The following is a 16,103-nucleotide window of genomic DNA, read 5'->3' as shown; positions in this document are numbered from 1 at the left end:
CTGTTCTTCCAGAGGTCCTGAGTTCAATTCCCAGCAACCACGGTGGCTCACAACCATCCATAATGAGATCTGATGCCCTCTTCTGTTGTGTCTGAAGACAGCTGCAGTGTACTTATATATAATAAATAAATCTTTAAAAAAAAATAAAAAATAATAAAATAAAATAAAAATGTTTGAGGCAGAGTCTGTCAGTGGATCCAGGGCTCCCAGCCCCCTCCTTGTGTCTCCACTCTCCAGTAGTGGGTTATAGGTACACATTGCCACACCAGGGCATTTTCATCTGAGTGCTTAGGATCCAAACTCAGTTCTTTTGCTTGTACCGCCTTTACCTAAGGAGCCATCTCCTCAGCCTAACTTATTTTTTTATTATTTTTTCTTCTGAGACAGGGTCTTGCCATGTAGCCCAGGCTGGCCTAGAATTCACTACATAGACCAGGTTTGCCTTGCTGTGATCACCTTGTCTTTGCCTGCATGGGTGCTGAAACTACACACATGTACACCATACCCAGATAATCTGGATTTTCTAATGTAATCTTCTGACATGGAATCATGATTTTTATTTTGCTGACCAAGAAAAAGAATTCTGAAAGCTCTAATGTCACAAAGATGATAGACGATGGGGCTTGCATTTTGTTCTTTAGGGGAGGGTTGGTTTTTGGTTTTGTTTTGTTTTGTTTTGAGTCATGATCTCAAATAGCCTATACCTGCCTCAATTCACTGTGCGGCCAAAGATGACCATGAACTCTTGATCTTCCTGCCTCCACCTCCCAAGTGGAACTTGGATTTAATCTGAAGTTGGTCTAACTCCAAAGTCTAAACGGCCCCCTTCACCATCATCTCGTCCTCGGTGTCTTCTCTTCCTCGGAGCTCTGCAGGATCTGGCTCAAGCCAAGGCAGAGGCCGGCAGAGTTTCTGAACTTACAAAAGGGAGACTCCAGTATGTCCCCATCACCTTCTGAGACCCTGGTCAACTCTCTCCCCATGTCACCTCTTTCCTCCCTCGGAAAAATGGAAAGGAAAGTGTGTTCCTAAGCGCTCTCCTCTGAGGCTTTTCACCCCTCACCCTCTGAGAGCAACCCTTACATAAAGGAGAGTTGCTGAGGGCTCCTCAGTTAAGTGGCATTCACAGCCAGGAGGGTCTTGATAGCTATGTCATTCCCTGACTGGGATTTCCTCCTGACCAGGACTCTCTCTTACCCATAACACCATTAGGCTTTGACAAGTTGTCAGTCATATGAAAATGGAGGAAACAGGAGTGGAGGCAGGGTTCTTGGCCCAAAGCTCATTCCATCTGGTCTCTTTCCCCCATACACACTACAGAGAAGAAAGCTTGTCCATCCCGATTCTCAGAGATGTGACACAAACAAGGGAGGTGGAACTTCCAAACTTAGCAACGTAAATAGATAGCAAACTCGGGCAGTGGGACCAGTTCGAGGAAGGCAGGGATTCCAGGAAGGCAGGGATTCCAGGAAGGCAGGGATTCGCATCCTCTCTGGTCTAGCCACTCATCTGCAGGAATGTATGCCCAATGAGCTGACATCAAGAAACAAAGAGGAAAAGAAAACTCACAAGCTCATGCAAGCACTTTTTCAGAGATGCACTCCACACAACAGTCAAACTGCAAACAGCCCAAAGGACTAGAATGAAAGCTGGTTAGCGAAACAATGGCTTTAGCTCAACACATGAGTGTGCTGCCATTTACACAAACAAAGATGTGGACAATGAAACCATATGGAAAATTCCACACAAAATGACATCAATCAAAAAGAACTAGAACATAAATAGCATGCAAATGGTGGTCATAATAATTTTGTAGATGTTGTAAATTAAACACAATAGACAGGCTTGCTATTTATTTTGCTGTGCAGTTGTTACTTACTGCTTGTTTTTATTGTAAAGATGGCTAAATAGTCAATAAAAAAAGGGGTGAGGGGAGAGATAGTAGCTAGAAGCATTTCTTTTCAAAGAGGAGAAATCTGTTGAGACAGTCTATCCTCAAAGGCTCCTGTCACTCAGGGAAACAAGGCCAGGGGTTTACCCTCCCGCTGTGTCAACACCTGCAACCCTCCCTTAGCTACCATAATACATTGTGTTAAGAAAAGGGGATATAGGGAGCTGGAGAGATGGTTCAGTGGTTAAGAGCACTGATTGCTCTTCCAGAGGTCCTGAGTTCAAATCCCAGCAACCACATGGTGACTCACAACTGTCTGTAACTCCCACTGCAGGGGATGTGGCACTCTCACACAGGTATACATGCAGGCAAAATGCCAAAAATAAATCTCAAAAAAGAAAGGAGAGAGAGAAAGAAGGAAGAGAAGAAAAAGGAGAAGAAAGCGACATGGGTGTTCAAAGACCCTGAGGATAACCATACCTGGTAGGCAGCCCCCTCAGGCCAGGAATGCCCAGCCTGGATGGATGTTGTTAAGTGTTACACGTCTAAGCCAGACATCCGAGTCCCAAGAGCAGCAAGTAACTCCAGGACAGAGACTATGTCTTGAGGGAACTGAAATGCCATCAGTGGCTGAGGTAAGTTTCCAACCTGTTGCTCTATGCTAACAAGCAATGCTCTTCTCTCTTCCTCCCCATTCCAAGGCACACAGGGGAACTCTCAGGAGAATCTCACCCTAGCACCCACTTATCTGAGAACAAGGGAAGGGAAGAAAAAATAGAAGCAATGGCAGTAACTTCTCTTCTGCAGTGCTGGGAATCAAACCCAGTGCCACACCATGCTATACAAGCCACCTGCTATCCAGCAACAGATCCAGCCAATCTTTATTGAGCACTGTGCTCAGCCCCTAACAAGCACTGTCCCATTTGTGGCTCACAACATTGAAGTAGACATCAGCATGAGTCTTGCTTTAGAAATGAGCAAAGGAAGACCCAGAAGATCACGTGACTTTACCATGGTCTCATGACAAGTGACAGATCTAAAATGCACACACTCAGATCTGCCCTTTGCCAAGCTTTTAGAGGACATGGCCAGCTTTCCCCCACACCTTCCTTGTTCACCTATACTGTGGGCCTTCCACAGCAACAGCATGGGTAGAAGGCAGTAGTTTCCATAGCTCTGCACTCACAACCGCTCTACAAAGTGGCTTGGGGAAAGGGGAGTTCTGCAGGGAAGGGCCTGAAGGCCACATTGCCAGCCAAAAGAGGAGAGGAAGAAGAGCTGGCCCTCCCCCACAGCAGGGCGGAACAGAAAGCAGTAGAGAACCCTGGGTCACTGCCCACCCGCCTGGAGGAAGCAGGTGCCATGGGACGGCTTCCTGCCACCACTGCAGTTGTAGAAGGGCCAGGGTTTCCTAGGATAGACAGCCAGGCCTGCCGGAGGTCTCCCCTCTCTGAAGACACTCAAGGCTCCTCTGTGGGGCACTTTGCCATCTGCTACTGCCATTTCCCATGGTCCCAAGTCTGTGACAGACAAGGTGCTGGTGGCCTGGGTATGCAGGATGCAGGGGAGTAGGCTGGAACAGGAAGCACCTAGCTCCCAGATTGAAGGGTTCCCTCAGGCACCAGCCTGCTCTGCCCCCACACAGCTCCATAGCCATGCCAGTTTGGCAGCTGGGACAGGGCAGTTCTTCGGGCACAGAGAGACAGAAATGCTATGGGCACATCTCAGGCTTCTGATACACCTCTGCACCAGGCCAGCTCACACTCTGCCAACTGCTGACTCAATCGAAAACCTTACCCTTAGTGGCTGGAGGGGCAAAGGGGAGGACAGGATGGCCTGGGAGGCAGCTATGTCTCTCCTCACTTGCTTTTTTAAGGAACTTACTGCTCTGGAATAATTTTCTGAAAGAGAGTCATGGGCTGGCAGGGTGGATCAGTAGGTAAAAGATGCCTGTTGCTAAAGCCTGAGGACCTGAGTTTGGTTCTCAGAACACACACACACACACACACACACACACACACACACACACACACACACACACACACTCTCTCACCCCAATAAAGATAAAAAGTTTTCTTTAAATTGAGATAAAGAAGCTCACAGAAGACAGGGCATCTCTGAGGTGTGTCTCTTCTAAGTATCCTGGATATGGGAATGGAGAAGGCCATGCTGGGTTCTTCTTGAAGACAGGAAGAAGATTCCAGCCAATCACAGGGACCATCCCCTGTCAAGGCCATCTTTTCCATCTAGAGTAAGAGGGCAGAGGGGGCTACCACATCAACCCAAAGCAGGACCAAATTCTCCAAAGACATGTTTGGTTTCCTGGCTTTGGAAGAAATAAAAGCCTCCCAGCAGTCATCATTGTGGGGAAGGCGAGCCTCGGTCTGTGGGGTGGCGGAGGCAGCCTCAGGAAACTGAGGTTTAGAAGATGGTTCCCATCAAACCACCCCAAATCATCATGAGTCAGACCCAGGATATGCCTTGCCTCTTAGGGGCCTTGAGGCAGCTGGGGCCATGTACTGCCCTTTCAACCAAGTGATCAAGAGAGGAGCCCCAAGGCAGCCCCACCCCTTCCTCTCCACCTACTTTTGCCACATCTGGGGAAATAACAGGACGCCTTCCTTTCCTAAATGAGGAAACACCGTGGGGAGGCCGGGACATTTCCGGGGTTGGGGTCAGAAGGACACTCACCCGCATGGCTTGGCCTGGAGCAGCTCAGAGCAAGAAGTCTCCTCTCTCTGCTGCTCCCGTTAGCAGCTCAGAATAGCACAGGCTGCAGCCCCGCCCCTGGTCCCCTCCCTCTCCCAGGCCCCTCCCGCTGCAGCTGCCCAGCCCAGCCAGAGCTGTGGAGACAGCAGAGGCTAAAGGACTGCGGGGACCAGGTATGTCAGAGAGCAATGGGGTCTGGGTAGAATGGAGAGGAGGCTCTTCAAATAAGGGCATGGGTTGGGGGACAGACAGTGTCCTGGGGTTAGGGATAGGAGACAGGGAGAGTGGCACTTTCCTTCTGACACACACTCAGGCTCCTGGACAGCTGAGCTGATATGTTCCCTAAAAATAGCAAAGGAATTTGAGACCTGCAGCCCCCGGCCCCACAGGCCAAGATTGAGGCTAGCACATGCGCGCTCACACACACACACACACACACACACACACACACACGACCAGCATGCATGAACTCAGTCACAGCACAGTGTACTCAGGAACACGTCAATCATACCCCTAACTATGCCATCTGAGTACTGTATAGAGACGCTAACACTACATCCAATATGACATGCGGGGCCCACGCACACTAGGCCCAGACAGCAACCTCACAGCAATCCTATAAGGTCCAGCAAGAGCAGAGACCCACAAGACCAGCCAGAGTGAGGTCTCCTGCTGCTGCCTCATTAGAACAGACATGCAGAGAATCAATTGCTCTCCCTCTACCCACATTTTCTTCTCCCACACACCAGCCAGCTGCTTCATAGGCAGAGGAAAGTGGGGTGGGCGGGGAGGGGTGGAGAGCTCTCAGCCCTGCAAATGGAGAAAGCTGGGGGTGTCTGGCCAATGAACAATGGTTGTCAGTGAAGAACTTGTGTTCCTTGTTAGAAACCCTGGCCTGGCTCTAGTTAACACTACCAGATACCCTGGACGCTGAGATGGGTACTGGGAGAAAGACAACAATGAGGGAAAAGACAGGACCTGCCAAGTGTCTGTGGAAAATGGAAACAGTCATTGCTTCCTCCTTCCTTTCCAGGGAGGGAGGGATTGGAAAAACCCAAGCTTATCCGTCACTCACGGTCAGTTCTAAGCACCCGTGGTCTTGTAGCTATTACATTCTCCTGGAAGAGAATGATTAAGAACTGCCCAAAAGGACCAAACCCAGCCCTCATGCCTTTTATTTGTTTGTGGACAGAGTTTCTCTGTAGAATCCTGGATGTCCTGGAACTCACACTGTAGACCATCCTGGCCTTGAACTCAGAGATCTGCCTGCCTCTGCCTCACAAGTGCTAGTACCAAAGGTGTGGACCACTACTGCCTGGTCTCTCTGATCTTTCTAGATGACACTGTGCAAGTCACCTAGTCTTACCATCCCACATACATGCGCACACATTCACAGACTATCAGGAAACACGCTTCTCTGCTGTCTAGGGAAGTGGTGCTTCTTCCTAGGGAGGCCCTCCTGGGACAATGCTGCTGTCAAAGGTTCTGTATCCCTGGGTTCCTCTGAGCACAGCAATGCTCACTAAAGCCTCAGAATTTAGGCTTTAGTATAAGATACAATGTCTGGATCTCCTCGGTTTCTGATTTAATTGGGAAGGAGCCCTAAGCACTGGGATTTCTAAAACATTCCAGATGATTCTTTCCATGCTTTTTGTTTTGTTTGTTTTTAATCTGTACGACTGTTTTATTTGTGTTTGTGTATGTACAAACATGTGTGCCTGGTGCCCAAGGAAGTCAGAAGAGGGTGTCAGATCTCCCAGAATAGGAGGTGTAGATAGTTGAAGCCATCACATGGGTGCTGAGAACCAAACCCAGGTCCTGTGCAAGAAAAGCAAAGGCTCTAACCACTGAGCCCTCTCTCCAGCCCTGGTTTTGGTTTTTTGTGGAACAGTCTCACTTTATGGCCCAGGCTGACTTGGGACTTATTATATAGCCCAAGTCACTTCAAATCCTTAATTAATCCTCCTGCCTCAGCCTCCCAAATGCTGGCATTACAGGCACACACTACCATACTTAGTATGTTGTTTTGTTTTTGAGAGAATCTGGCTAAGCAGTCCAGGCTGGCTTTGAACTTGAGATCCTCCTGTCTCAGGCTCTTGGAGCTGGGATTACAGGTGTTTCCCCCAAGCCAGGTTCCTGGTGATTCTGGCTTAAGCAAAAGTCACTGAGGCAGGCATAAAACCTAGTAGTAATGTGCCAGCTGTTGGATGGATGGATGGATGAATGGATGGATGGATGGGTGGATGGGTGTGTGGGCGGTGGGTAGTCTGTGTAGCCATGGGCAGATGACTTTAATTCCCTGCTTCTCTGTACTGAAGATTATGCTTGAACTATTTCCCAGTCAATAAGAGGCAAGTATGGGATAGAAAAGATTTAGTTCTCAAAGTCTGGTCCCCGGACCAGCAGCGTCCACATCAAGTGGGCACTGGCTAGAAAGGCTAAAGCCTCACTCCAGCCTCTGCATCCAGAGCGCTGGGGCCCAGCATTTTAGGCTCAGCCTAGCTTCTAGTAATTCTGATACACATTAAAGTCTGAGAACCACTGCTTGAAAAGACGTATTCACAGTATGCCACAGTTAAAGATAAAACCTTCAGAGCCACACTTCCTGGTTCAATCTAGACTCTTTTGCATAGTAACTATGGACAATAACGGTTACTCTATAATTCATCGCTTTCATCAGTAAAGTCGGGGAAGTAATAATGCCTATAGCATAGAGTCAGCATAGGGTAGAAGACTGAGCACATACACTACGCTGGCCAGGGCCTCGGGGATAGAGTATTTATTTAACATGTTTGAGTTCCTGGGTTCCCGTGGAGAGGGCACCTACAAACAAAGTGTAACTAATAGCTGAGGAGGTGTCTCTGAAAGAGAGGTCAGTGCTCTTCTCTCTCTTTTTAAAGATTTATTTAATGTGTGTGAGTACACTGTTGCTGTCCTCAGACACACCAGAAGAGGGCATGAGATCCCATTACAGATGGTTGTGAGGAACCATGTGGTTGCTGGGAACTGAACTCAGGACCTCTGGAAGAGCAGTCAGTGCTCTTAACCGCTGAGCCATTTCTCCAGCCCTGAGAAGGTGTCTCAATGAGTGAAAACACTTGTCATATAAGTGTTGTGAGTTCAAAACCCTAGAATGCACATTTAAAAAAAAAAAAATCCAACAGCAGGAGCTGGTGGAATGGCTCCAAAGTTAAGCGCACGTCCCACTCTTCCAGAGTTTGGTTTCCAGCACACATGTCATCACGACCACCTGTAACTCCTGCTGCAGGTGATCCAGTGCCCTCTTCTGGTCTCTGTGGGTACTCTCACACATGTGGTATATGCTCACATAGACACATCCACGCATGCATGAGCACATGTGCATACACTCCCACGTATGCATGAACACATATAGGTATGTATGAATGTGTGCTAAAGCATGCCTAGAGTAGTCATTTAAAACCTTTAACTCCAAGGTCTCTACCCATACAGCTGTGCACATATCACACACATACATACACAGATGCATACAAATTAAATATGTGACTTTCTACTAAAAAATGATTGAAGAAAGCCAGGTATGGTGGTGCATGCCTTTAACCCCAGCACACAGGAAGCAGAAATAGGTAGATCTCTGTGAATTTTAGACCAGCCTCATCAACATAGTGAGTTCTGGGTCAGCCAGTGCTAATAGAGACACCCTATCTCAAAACACACACACACACACACACACACACACACACACACACACACACACACACAGACACGCGCGCATGCGTAACACACACAACACACGTAACACACTGAGCTCAGTGGTTAAGAGCAGCTGTCCTTCCAGAAGACCTGGGTGTGGTTCCCAGCACCCACATGGCAGCTCACAACCATGACTCTAGTTCCAGGGGATCTGACGCCCTCTTCTGGTCTCCATGGATACAGCATGCACATGGTCCACAGCTGTGTAGCAAAATACCCATCACGTCAGCCAGGCAGTGGTGGTGTACACCTCTGATCGCAGCTAGGAGGATGGAGACAGGAGGATCCCCAGGACTTGCAGGCCTGACTACCTTTCATTCTCTCATGCAATTTATTTGCAGGCCTGACTACCTTTCATTCTCTCATGCAACCTCATGTAAACTTCCCCACGTTCCCTGTCCAAACGGCCACCAGCCCCTCCACCTTGCCCAGCCCTCCCTATTCCTAGAGGCCCACCTATAGCTCTACCCTCTTTAGAATATCTTTCTGGGGTGTATGGAAAAAATAAAAAATAAAAGGCCCACCCAGAAGTATAGTGCAAAAACAGAAGAAGCAACAACATACTCCTGGGGCTGAAGCCCAGCTCAGCCTCTCTCTTCCCATCTAAGACAAAATTATTCCACTTTTCAAGTTACCACCTTCCCCCATCCCACCCCTTACAGCAGTCAAATATGATTCTTGCCTTGTGTAGTTGTTGTGAGACTAGAAGATAGTACATGGAAGCTTATGTCTGACAAATTAAATTATAGGTGGTGACTTTAGGATTAGCATCATTTAAATTACCATTCAAAACCACGGTGCTCAATATCTACACCTACACACTTGTGTGGTCCTCTGTTACATACGGAGAGTCACGCATTATGTAACACTAGATTCTAAAGTCATCATGCAATACGAGAACAGAATACAGTCAAAACCTCCTAGGGTGGGGCACACGGCTCACTGGTGAACAACACTGGCTGCTGCTCTTCCAGAGGACATGGGTTGTCATCAGCACCCGCATGGTGGCTCACAACTGCCTCTAACTCCAGTCCCAGAGGATTCTATGCCCACTTCTGGCCTCGACAGGCACCAGGCACACACGTGGCGCACAGACATGCATGTAGGCAAAATGCATAAAAAATAAATACTTCTCCTAAAATCCCTAAAATTGTTCAGCAAGTATGTAGTGAGTGTGGCCCTGCCCCTATACAGTGCCTCCCTGCCCTGCTCCGTGGCCCACACTTTCGGCTGAGGTAAATCGTGGTTTGAAAATATTAGAAATAGAGTTTTTATAATTTTTAAATTACACGTAAGTCTGAGTAGCATGATGAAATTTCCCATCATCCCGCTCTTTCCTAGACATGAATCGGTACCACAAATGCTGTCTGACCAGAAGTCACTGGGGAGTCATCCTGGTTGCCAGGTGGACTATGACAGGACCTGGGGGCTGTGTTCAAGTAACAATGTTTCTACTTAATAATGACCTCGGGGATGAGAAGGTAGCTCAGTGGGAGAATACTTAGCTAGCATGCTTAAAGCCCTGGACTCAATCGCTTCTCGGCCTTTTGGCTAAGATCAAGTGTAAAGCCCTGGACTCAATCACTAGACTGTTAAATAAATAAATTCCGCCCCTAAAGGGGGAATGGACAGGCCAGAAACCAGATATGCCAGAGAAAAGCTGAAAAGTACCTCCTATAGTTGGGAACACAGTAAAACCTTTTTTTAAAAAAGATTTATTTACATATGTATGTGGGTACACTGTAGCTGTCTTCAGATACACCAGAAGAGGGCATCAGATCCCATTACAGATGGTTGTGAGCTACCATGTGGTTGCTGGGATTTGAACTCAGGACCTCTGGAAGAGCAGTCAGTGCTCCTAACCACTGAGCCATCTCTCTAGCCCCACAGTAAGACTTTTTGAGAGTTGGCATTTATGTAACCTTTTTTTTTTTTTTTTCGGAGCTGGGGACCGAACCTAGGGCCTTGCGCTTCCTAGGCAAGTGCTCTGCCACTGAGCTAAATCCCCAACCCCTGTAACCTTTAATCACAGCACATTGTTATTATTACTGCTATTTCATTACTTCCTGTTAATCTCTTACTGTGCTTAATTTATAAATTAAGGCTTACCATAGGTATGCAAATAGGAAAAATACGTTATTCCTAGGACTCAGTATTAGCCAAGCTTTCGGGCATTTACTATGGATCTTGAAACGCATCTCCTGTGGAGGAGGGGGAACCTCCATACCATTCTATACAGTCTATCTCCATGGAAGCACAGTGCACAGTGTGCACAACATATAATAATCCCCAGAGTACTATTTTCAGTAATCTTGGGTCAATACAATTCCGTGCACAAACATACATTTGAACTCATTGAAGTTTACTGTGTGCATGCCGTGACTACAGAGCCCGAGTTCATGTTCTGAATGGCTATCGATTGGTGTCACATGTCTAAGCCTGCTCTCCCATCAGGACCACTTTCACCTCCTTCATCTGCCATCTATAGAGACTGGTCCTCTAGCCAGAGTTAACTCCACCTTGCATGCCAGGCTACAGCAAAACACACCATCTCACCCACAGCTGGATGGCATTTGCGGAGATGGGCAGAAACCCTGATAGGGAATACGGAATACACACAAGCGTACAGCTGCTTTCCCTGACTCTGCTCTGGTCTGTGCCTTTTTGCTGTCCAGCCCTGGGGTGAAACACTGGTGGGTCTCAGAACCCAGGTTTGCAATTATGTTGCAGACTAGGGCCAGATAAAATAGGACCTTCATGCTGGGGACAGATTGGTGACCTCAAGGAAACCATGTCCATCGCTCTGTAAGTAACCCCTAATAAATTCAGTTTTACTCATTGAAATGAATTTGGAGGGCTGTTGCTCAGTGATAGAGTGCTTGCCTAGTGTGCTTGAAGCCCTGCGTTCAAGGCCCGGAACAGCCTTCTCCCTGACCCTGACACACACACTTCACACACTTGAATAAGTCCCTCTTCTGGTTCTCGGTGCTGGGGGCATAGTTAATTTTATATCTTCCTGAAAGACTTACTCAAAGCTATCCTATTACCCAACACCAAGCACACAGTAGGTATTCAAGAAGCACTGGATTTACCCAACTCATCTAGAAGGTACAATGATAAACTGGTGGAGTGGGATCCAGTAAAGAGGATATCCACATGGGGCCAAAACTTTAGTGTTCTACACAGTCATGCTGTTCAAGCCATGAGGTGAGAGGTCCTTGGCCCTGTAGTTAGCTAAGCAGAGCCCTGGGAAGCCTTGTGGGAAACTGGAGGAGATGGAGGAAGCTGGGCCTGTGGCTAGCAGTGCTGCACTGTAACATCCCACAGGGAATGCTATGGGGAAACACAATGTCTGCTTCCTTTCCATCTCTGGAGAACTAACTACCCTTTGAGTAGGCACGGGTGGGATGTTTGTTGTGGTGACCCATCACTCACCCACTCCTGGACTCTGCTTAGAGACGAGGCATGGACAAGGATGGGTGAGTGGCATAAAGTAGTGACTTAGCTTTGACTTTCTCAAAAAGAAAAGGAAAAAAAAAAAAAAAAAAAAAAAGGCCAGCGGAGGAAAGAACAAATGCCCCGGGACAGCTACAACTGAAGTAAGAATGTGGTCTGTGGTCCTTCAGCGAGGGGCGCCAAGAGTTCTGGGAGGGTTCAGACATCAAAATTTCTCTTGGTGAGGGAGTCAGACACACATGGTACAGTTTGGAGCCAGGCTGTGAAAGAGAGGGGGTTTTGTTCATTGATTTATTAATCCGTAAAAGACAGGGGCTTTGGGGTTTTTGTTGTTTTCTTTTTGTTTTGGGTTTTTTATTTGAGGGGACGGGATCTCACTACATTAAGTACTTCAGACTGGCCTCCAACTCATAATGACTTACTCAGCCACACAAGTGCTATTATGACAGAATAGTTGCTTTATCAGAAAATATGTAGGGTGGAAACACTAAAACTGAGATTCTCTTTAAACCCCTTAAAGAAAGCATGTTACTCAGCCCCAATTATCTCTAGTTCTTCCTGAAGATCAAAACATATATATGCATACACCACACATACACACACACATACACACACACACACACACACACACAGAGACACACACACACACGTGTCAAGCTAGACAAGTTGGCCTACAACTTTAGTTCCAGCCCCCAGGAGACAGAGAAGAGGCAGGTGGATCTCTGTAAGTTCCAGGCCAGTCTGGTTTACATAGTGAGTTCCAGAGATACACAGTGAGACCCTGTCTCTAAACAAATAAATGACTTGTTTTTGTTCAGTCTCTCAGGCTGAGATGGCTCAGTGGATAAAGGCACTTGCCACCAAATTTGATCCCAGAATCCACATGGTGGAAAGAAGCGAGTCCACAAATTCTCACTGTGTACTGTAGCATGTTCATGCTTACACACACATACTAATAATAATAAAAGTAAATGTGAAAGAATCTATAGGGCTGCAACATGGCCCAGCAGTTAGGAATGCTGACTGCTCTTCCAGAGGACCCAGGTTCAATTCCCATTACCCATAGGATAGCTCACAACTATCTATAACTCCAGTTCCAGGGGATCTGATGCCCTCACAGAAATACATGCAAATAAAACACTAGTGCAAATAAAATAAAAATAAATCATTACAAAAAGAACCTAGTAACACTATTTCCATAAATGAGTACCAATTACATGTTTGTATTACTAATTTACAGCATCTAGTAACATAAAACAAATGGAACTTGTTTAGGGACATTATAGGGAGCCCTGTTTCAAGCACTCAGTCCTAAGGACTGGGGAGAAACCACAGAACTTATGCTTCCTGAGTAGGAGGGCGACAGTGACCAATCGTGACAGGTGTACCCCATCCGAGGACTACTGAGGTTCCTCAACATCAGCTTTAAACAGTATTTACAGAAAATGCCAGAGCAGGGATGCCTCCATATTTTAATAGCATTAAATGAGCAAGGGATCCCAAAAGGGAAGCAGCTAAAGTCCTTAAAGAAGTCTAAAGATGACCTCAAGAGGATAGGGGCAGGTAAAGGGAAACCTGTACTGTCCGAAAGTCCACACACTAGGAGTCGTCAATGGCCAAATGAGCCTCAGACCTGACTACCGCTGAACTTCCTGTTCCGCTTATCCGCCAGCGCATGGGTGGAGCCAGGCTCAGCGCATGCGCTCGAGCTCCCGAGCCACTCCGCCCTGCAGTGCCACCAGATCCCGGCAGAGGACAGCCTTCCCCTTCTCATGGACCTACTGGCACAGCCAAGGCAGCAGGATTTCACCTCTGTTGGGCCCGCCCCCAGCAAGCGTCCGGGGGAGCTGAGGTTTCAGGGGGGCTGCAGTAGCAAGATGGCCTCTCACTTTACTTAGGACAGAGATGGCAAAGAAGGTACAAAAAAAAATGAGCTGCGCACCTACATTGTTTTCATTACTGACTTATCCTTAGTACCTGAAATAGTTCCAACACCTAGAAGATGTTTAGTTTTTACTGATGGATAAAGTGAATGAATGAATACCTGAGTTTATAGTTCAAAGATTCAAGCCACATCTTGAGTTTTGTAGTACAGTCAGTAGAGTCAGTGGGCATAGGGCGGGCAGTCACAGATCTCTGTCCTGAAGACTCCAAGGATCAGCCATTCTGGGTCCTTTCATTCCACCAGACTGCAGTTTTGCACATCCAAAGGTTTGCTGGGAACTCTGTACTAGCGCACCAGTTTTGCCTGTTCTACCAAGAACAGGTGTCTACCCCTAAAACTAAACAGTCAGATCCTGGATGCGTAGAAAGACCACCTGACTGGTGGCTCAGGGGTTACTGTTTCTCTTTAGGGATCCTCAGCCCCCGGGGATTTCCTCAGCTCTGGGGATTTCCAAACTGCCTCTGCCTTTCCGATTTTTCCACAAGACTCAAAGCCCAGGACCAGTCTTGACAGTTTCACCAGGCCCTGCCTCAAATCGCCAGGAGACTTGGGTCTGCGTCTACTAATTACAGCACATTCACTATATTCACATCCCATCCTGTCTGGCTGACATTCGAGAACGAGCACAATGAAGCATTGTGCTCTCTTCATATAAATGACTGCTTTTCTCTATTTCCACAGAAGAAGAAAGGAAAACCAGCTTAAGGGTCAGCCACACTGATTTAATAAAGCCCAAGGAAGGTCTTCCAGGGTGTGAGAGCGGGCATCCTGTAGAACTCATTCTCTCTCTTTTTTTTTTTTTTTGGTTTGTTTGTTTTTTTTATTTTTTTTCTTTTTGTTTTTTTTTTTTTTTTTTGTTTTGTTTTCGGAGCTGGGGCCCAAACCCAGGGCCTTGCGTTTGCTAGGCAAGCGCTCTACCACTGAGCCAAATCCCCAACCCCAGAACTCATTCTCAAAGTCAGAGAGGCTCCGTCAGGCACTCTCAGGTTCCCCTAAATGGGGGCAGGGGGTGGGAGGCACATGGATCCTGTATTTGAAGATCTGTGTGCTCACTTCTTGAGGCCCTTACTGGGCCTGTTTTTAGAACCCTTTGAAGTAAGAACAAAGCCAGGCCCAGTCTCCACAGAAGCAGGAGCAGGCCCCAGCTTTGCCTACCTGGTCTCCTCCCCCACATGCAGAGCCCGCCAAGCCCACTGGGCGTGTGAGCACCTGTGTGTTACCAAGCTGGGCAAGAGTCACGCCTGGCAAGGTGGGGAGGCACTGCCACAGTGTGGTGGCACATTGCCAGAGATCTGTTGTCCCTAGGGCATCAGGATTCCAGAGTTGGTGAAGTGGAGAAATTGCCAGAGAACAAACCTTCCTTCCTGACAGGAAGGGGAAATGCCACCAGGCTCAGCCTGGGGGGGGGGGGTTGGGGGGGTAGCACTCTGCAGAAGGAGATAAGACTGTAAGAACTGTTTCCCTGCCCCCACCCCATACTTCTAGGAGCCATCTGGAGCTGTAGTGTTCAACACAGTAGCCACTGGCTGTGAAAGCAATTTACATTTAAGTTACATTAAAAATACCAGGAATATTTTGCATTAAATTAAAGACAAGTAAAATGTAAAGTTCTGCTTCTCTGTTGCGCTAGTCTTGTTCCAAGTGTTCAGTGGCCTCATGACCACAGGACATTTCTATTTTGCAGTGTGTTCTGTTGGACAGTTCTGGCCCAGGGGTTCCCCCTCCAGGGTGCTTAAGGTCATTCTTGTCCAAGCTTCTCCCACCCCTGCCCACAGCCTGCTTACACCCTTGTCCTGTGTGTGGAGTCTTGTTCCCTGGGCCTCAAGAAGAAACGGGGAGAGGGAGCAGTCACAATTAGCATCCAGCCAATGAGCAGGAGCCAGACGCCACAGGGCTGGAAGGAGATGGAAGGAAAGCCAGCCTCCACCCCAAGGCGCCCTAGCTTGGGAGAAAGCCCCTCAGTCCAGCACAATCCGTCCTTGTTTCCACAGTCTCTGGGCCAGGCACTGGGTAAGATGTCTGGAATGTAGCAGCCTGAAGAGTTCCCACCAGAGCACAGGCTGCGGGACTCAGTCATAGGTGGTGTCCCAGAAAGGGTCCTAAGCAAAACCTTCAAGGTTCATTTCAAGGGCAAATAAAGTCAATGAAGTCACCTTGTCCCAGGCCAGGACTTCGGCCACAGGGCAGTGAAGGCCAAATTGGACATCTCCCTCTAGACAGCCTCATGAGGACAACGGACTCTGGGTACCTGCTGGAGTGACTCAGACAAGCTCTACTAAGCCTGGGTAGGTAGAAGGGCGAGACAGCACAGCGGATCTGACTGCTAGCACATTCTACCACAGGGCCTGAATCTCAGGGCTTTGCTATATT

General features: G+C 47.7%; 1 protein-coding gene across 19 annotated transcripts in view; it reads right to left on the bottom strand.

The window, feature by feature from the left end:
• The window catches only part of Myo18a (myosin XVIIIa), a 101,241-nt gene that overhangs the window by 58,805 nt on the left and 26,333 nt on the right, over window positions 1–16,103 (bottom strand). Inside the window, exon 1 of one of the 19 annotated variants that reach the window (XM_039086344.2) lies at window positions 4,583–4,653. The exons of 16 other annotated variants lie outside the window; for them this stretch is intronic. In XM_039086344.2, the coding sequence (XP_038942272.1) occupies window positions 4,583–4,588 (6 nt within the window). In that variant the 5' untranslated portion in view covers window positions 4,589–4,653. Of the gene's footprint in view, window positions 1–4,582; window positions 4,654–16,103 lie in introns of those variants that run through there. 2 more of the 19 variants (XM_063269365.1, XM_039086340.2) reach the window with 2 other exon arrangements.

This window comes from Rattus norvegicus, chromosome 10, assembly GCF_036323735.1.
Source record: "Rattus norvegicus strain BN/NHsdMcwi chromosome 10, GRCr8, whole genome shotgun sequence".
NCBI classification, from domain to species: Eukaryota; Metazoa; Chordata; class Mammalia; order Rodentia; family Muridae; genus Rattus; species Rattus norvegicus.
The sequence above is the reverse complement of the archived record's forward strand: the minus strand, read 5'-3'. Positions and strand labels throughout refer to the sequence as shown.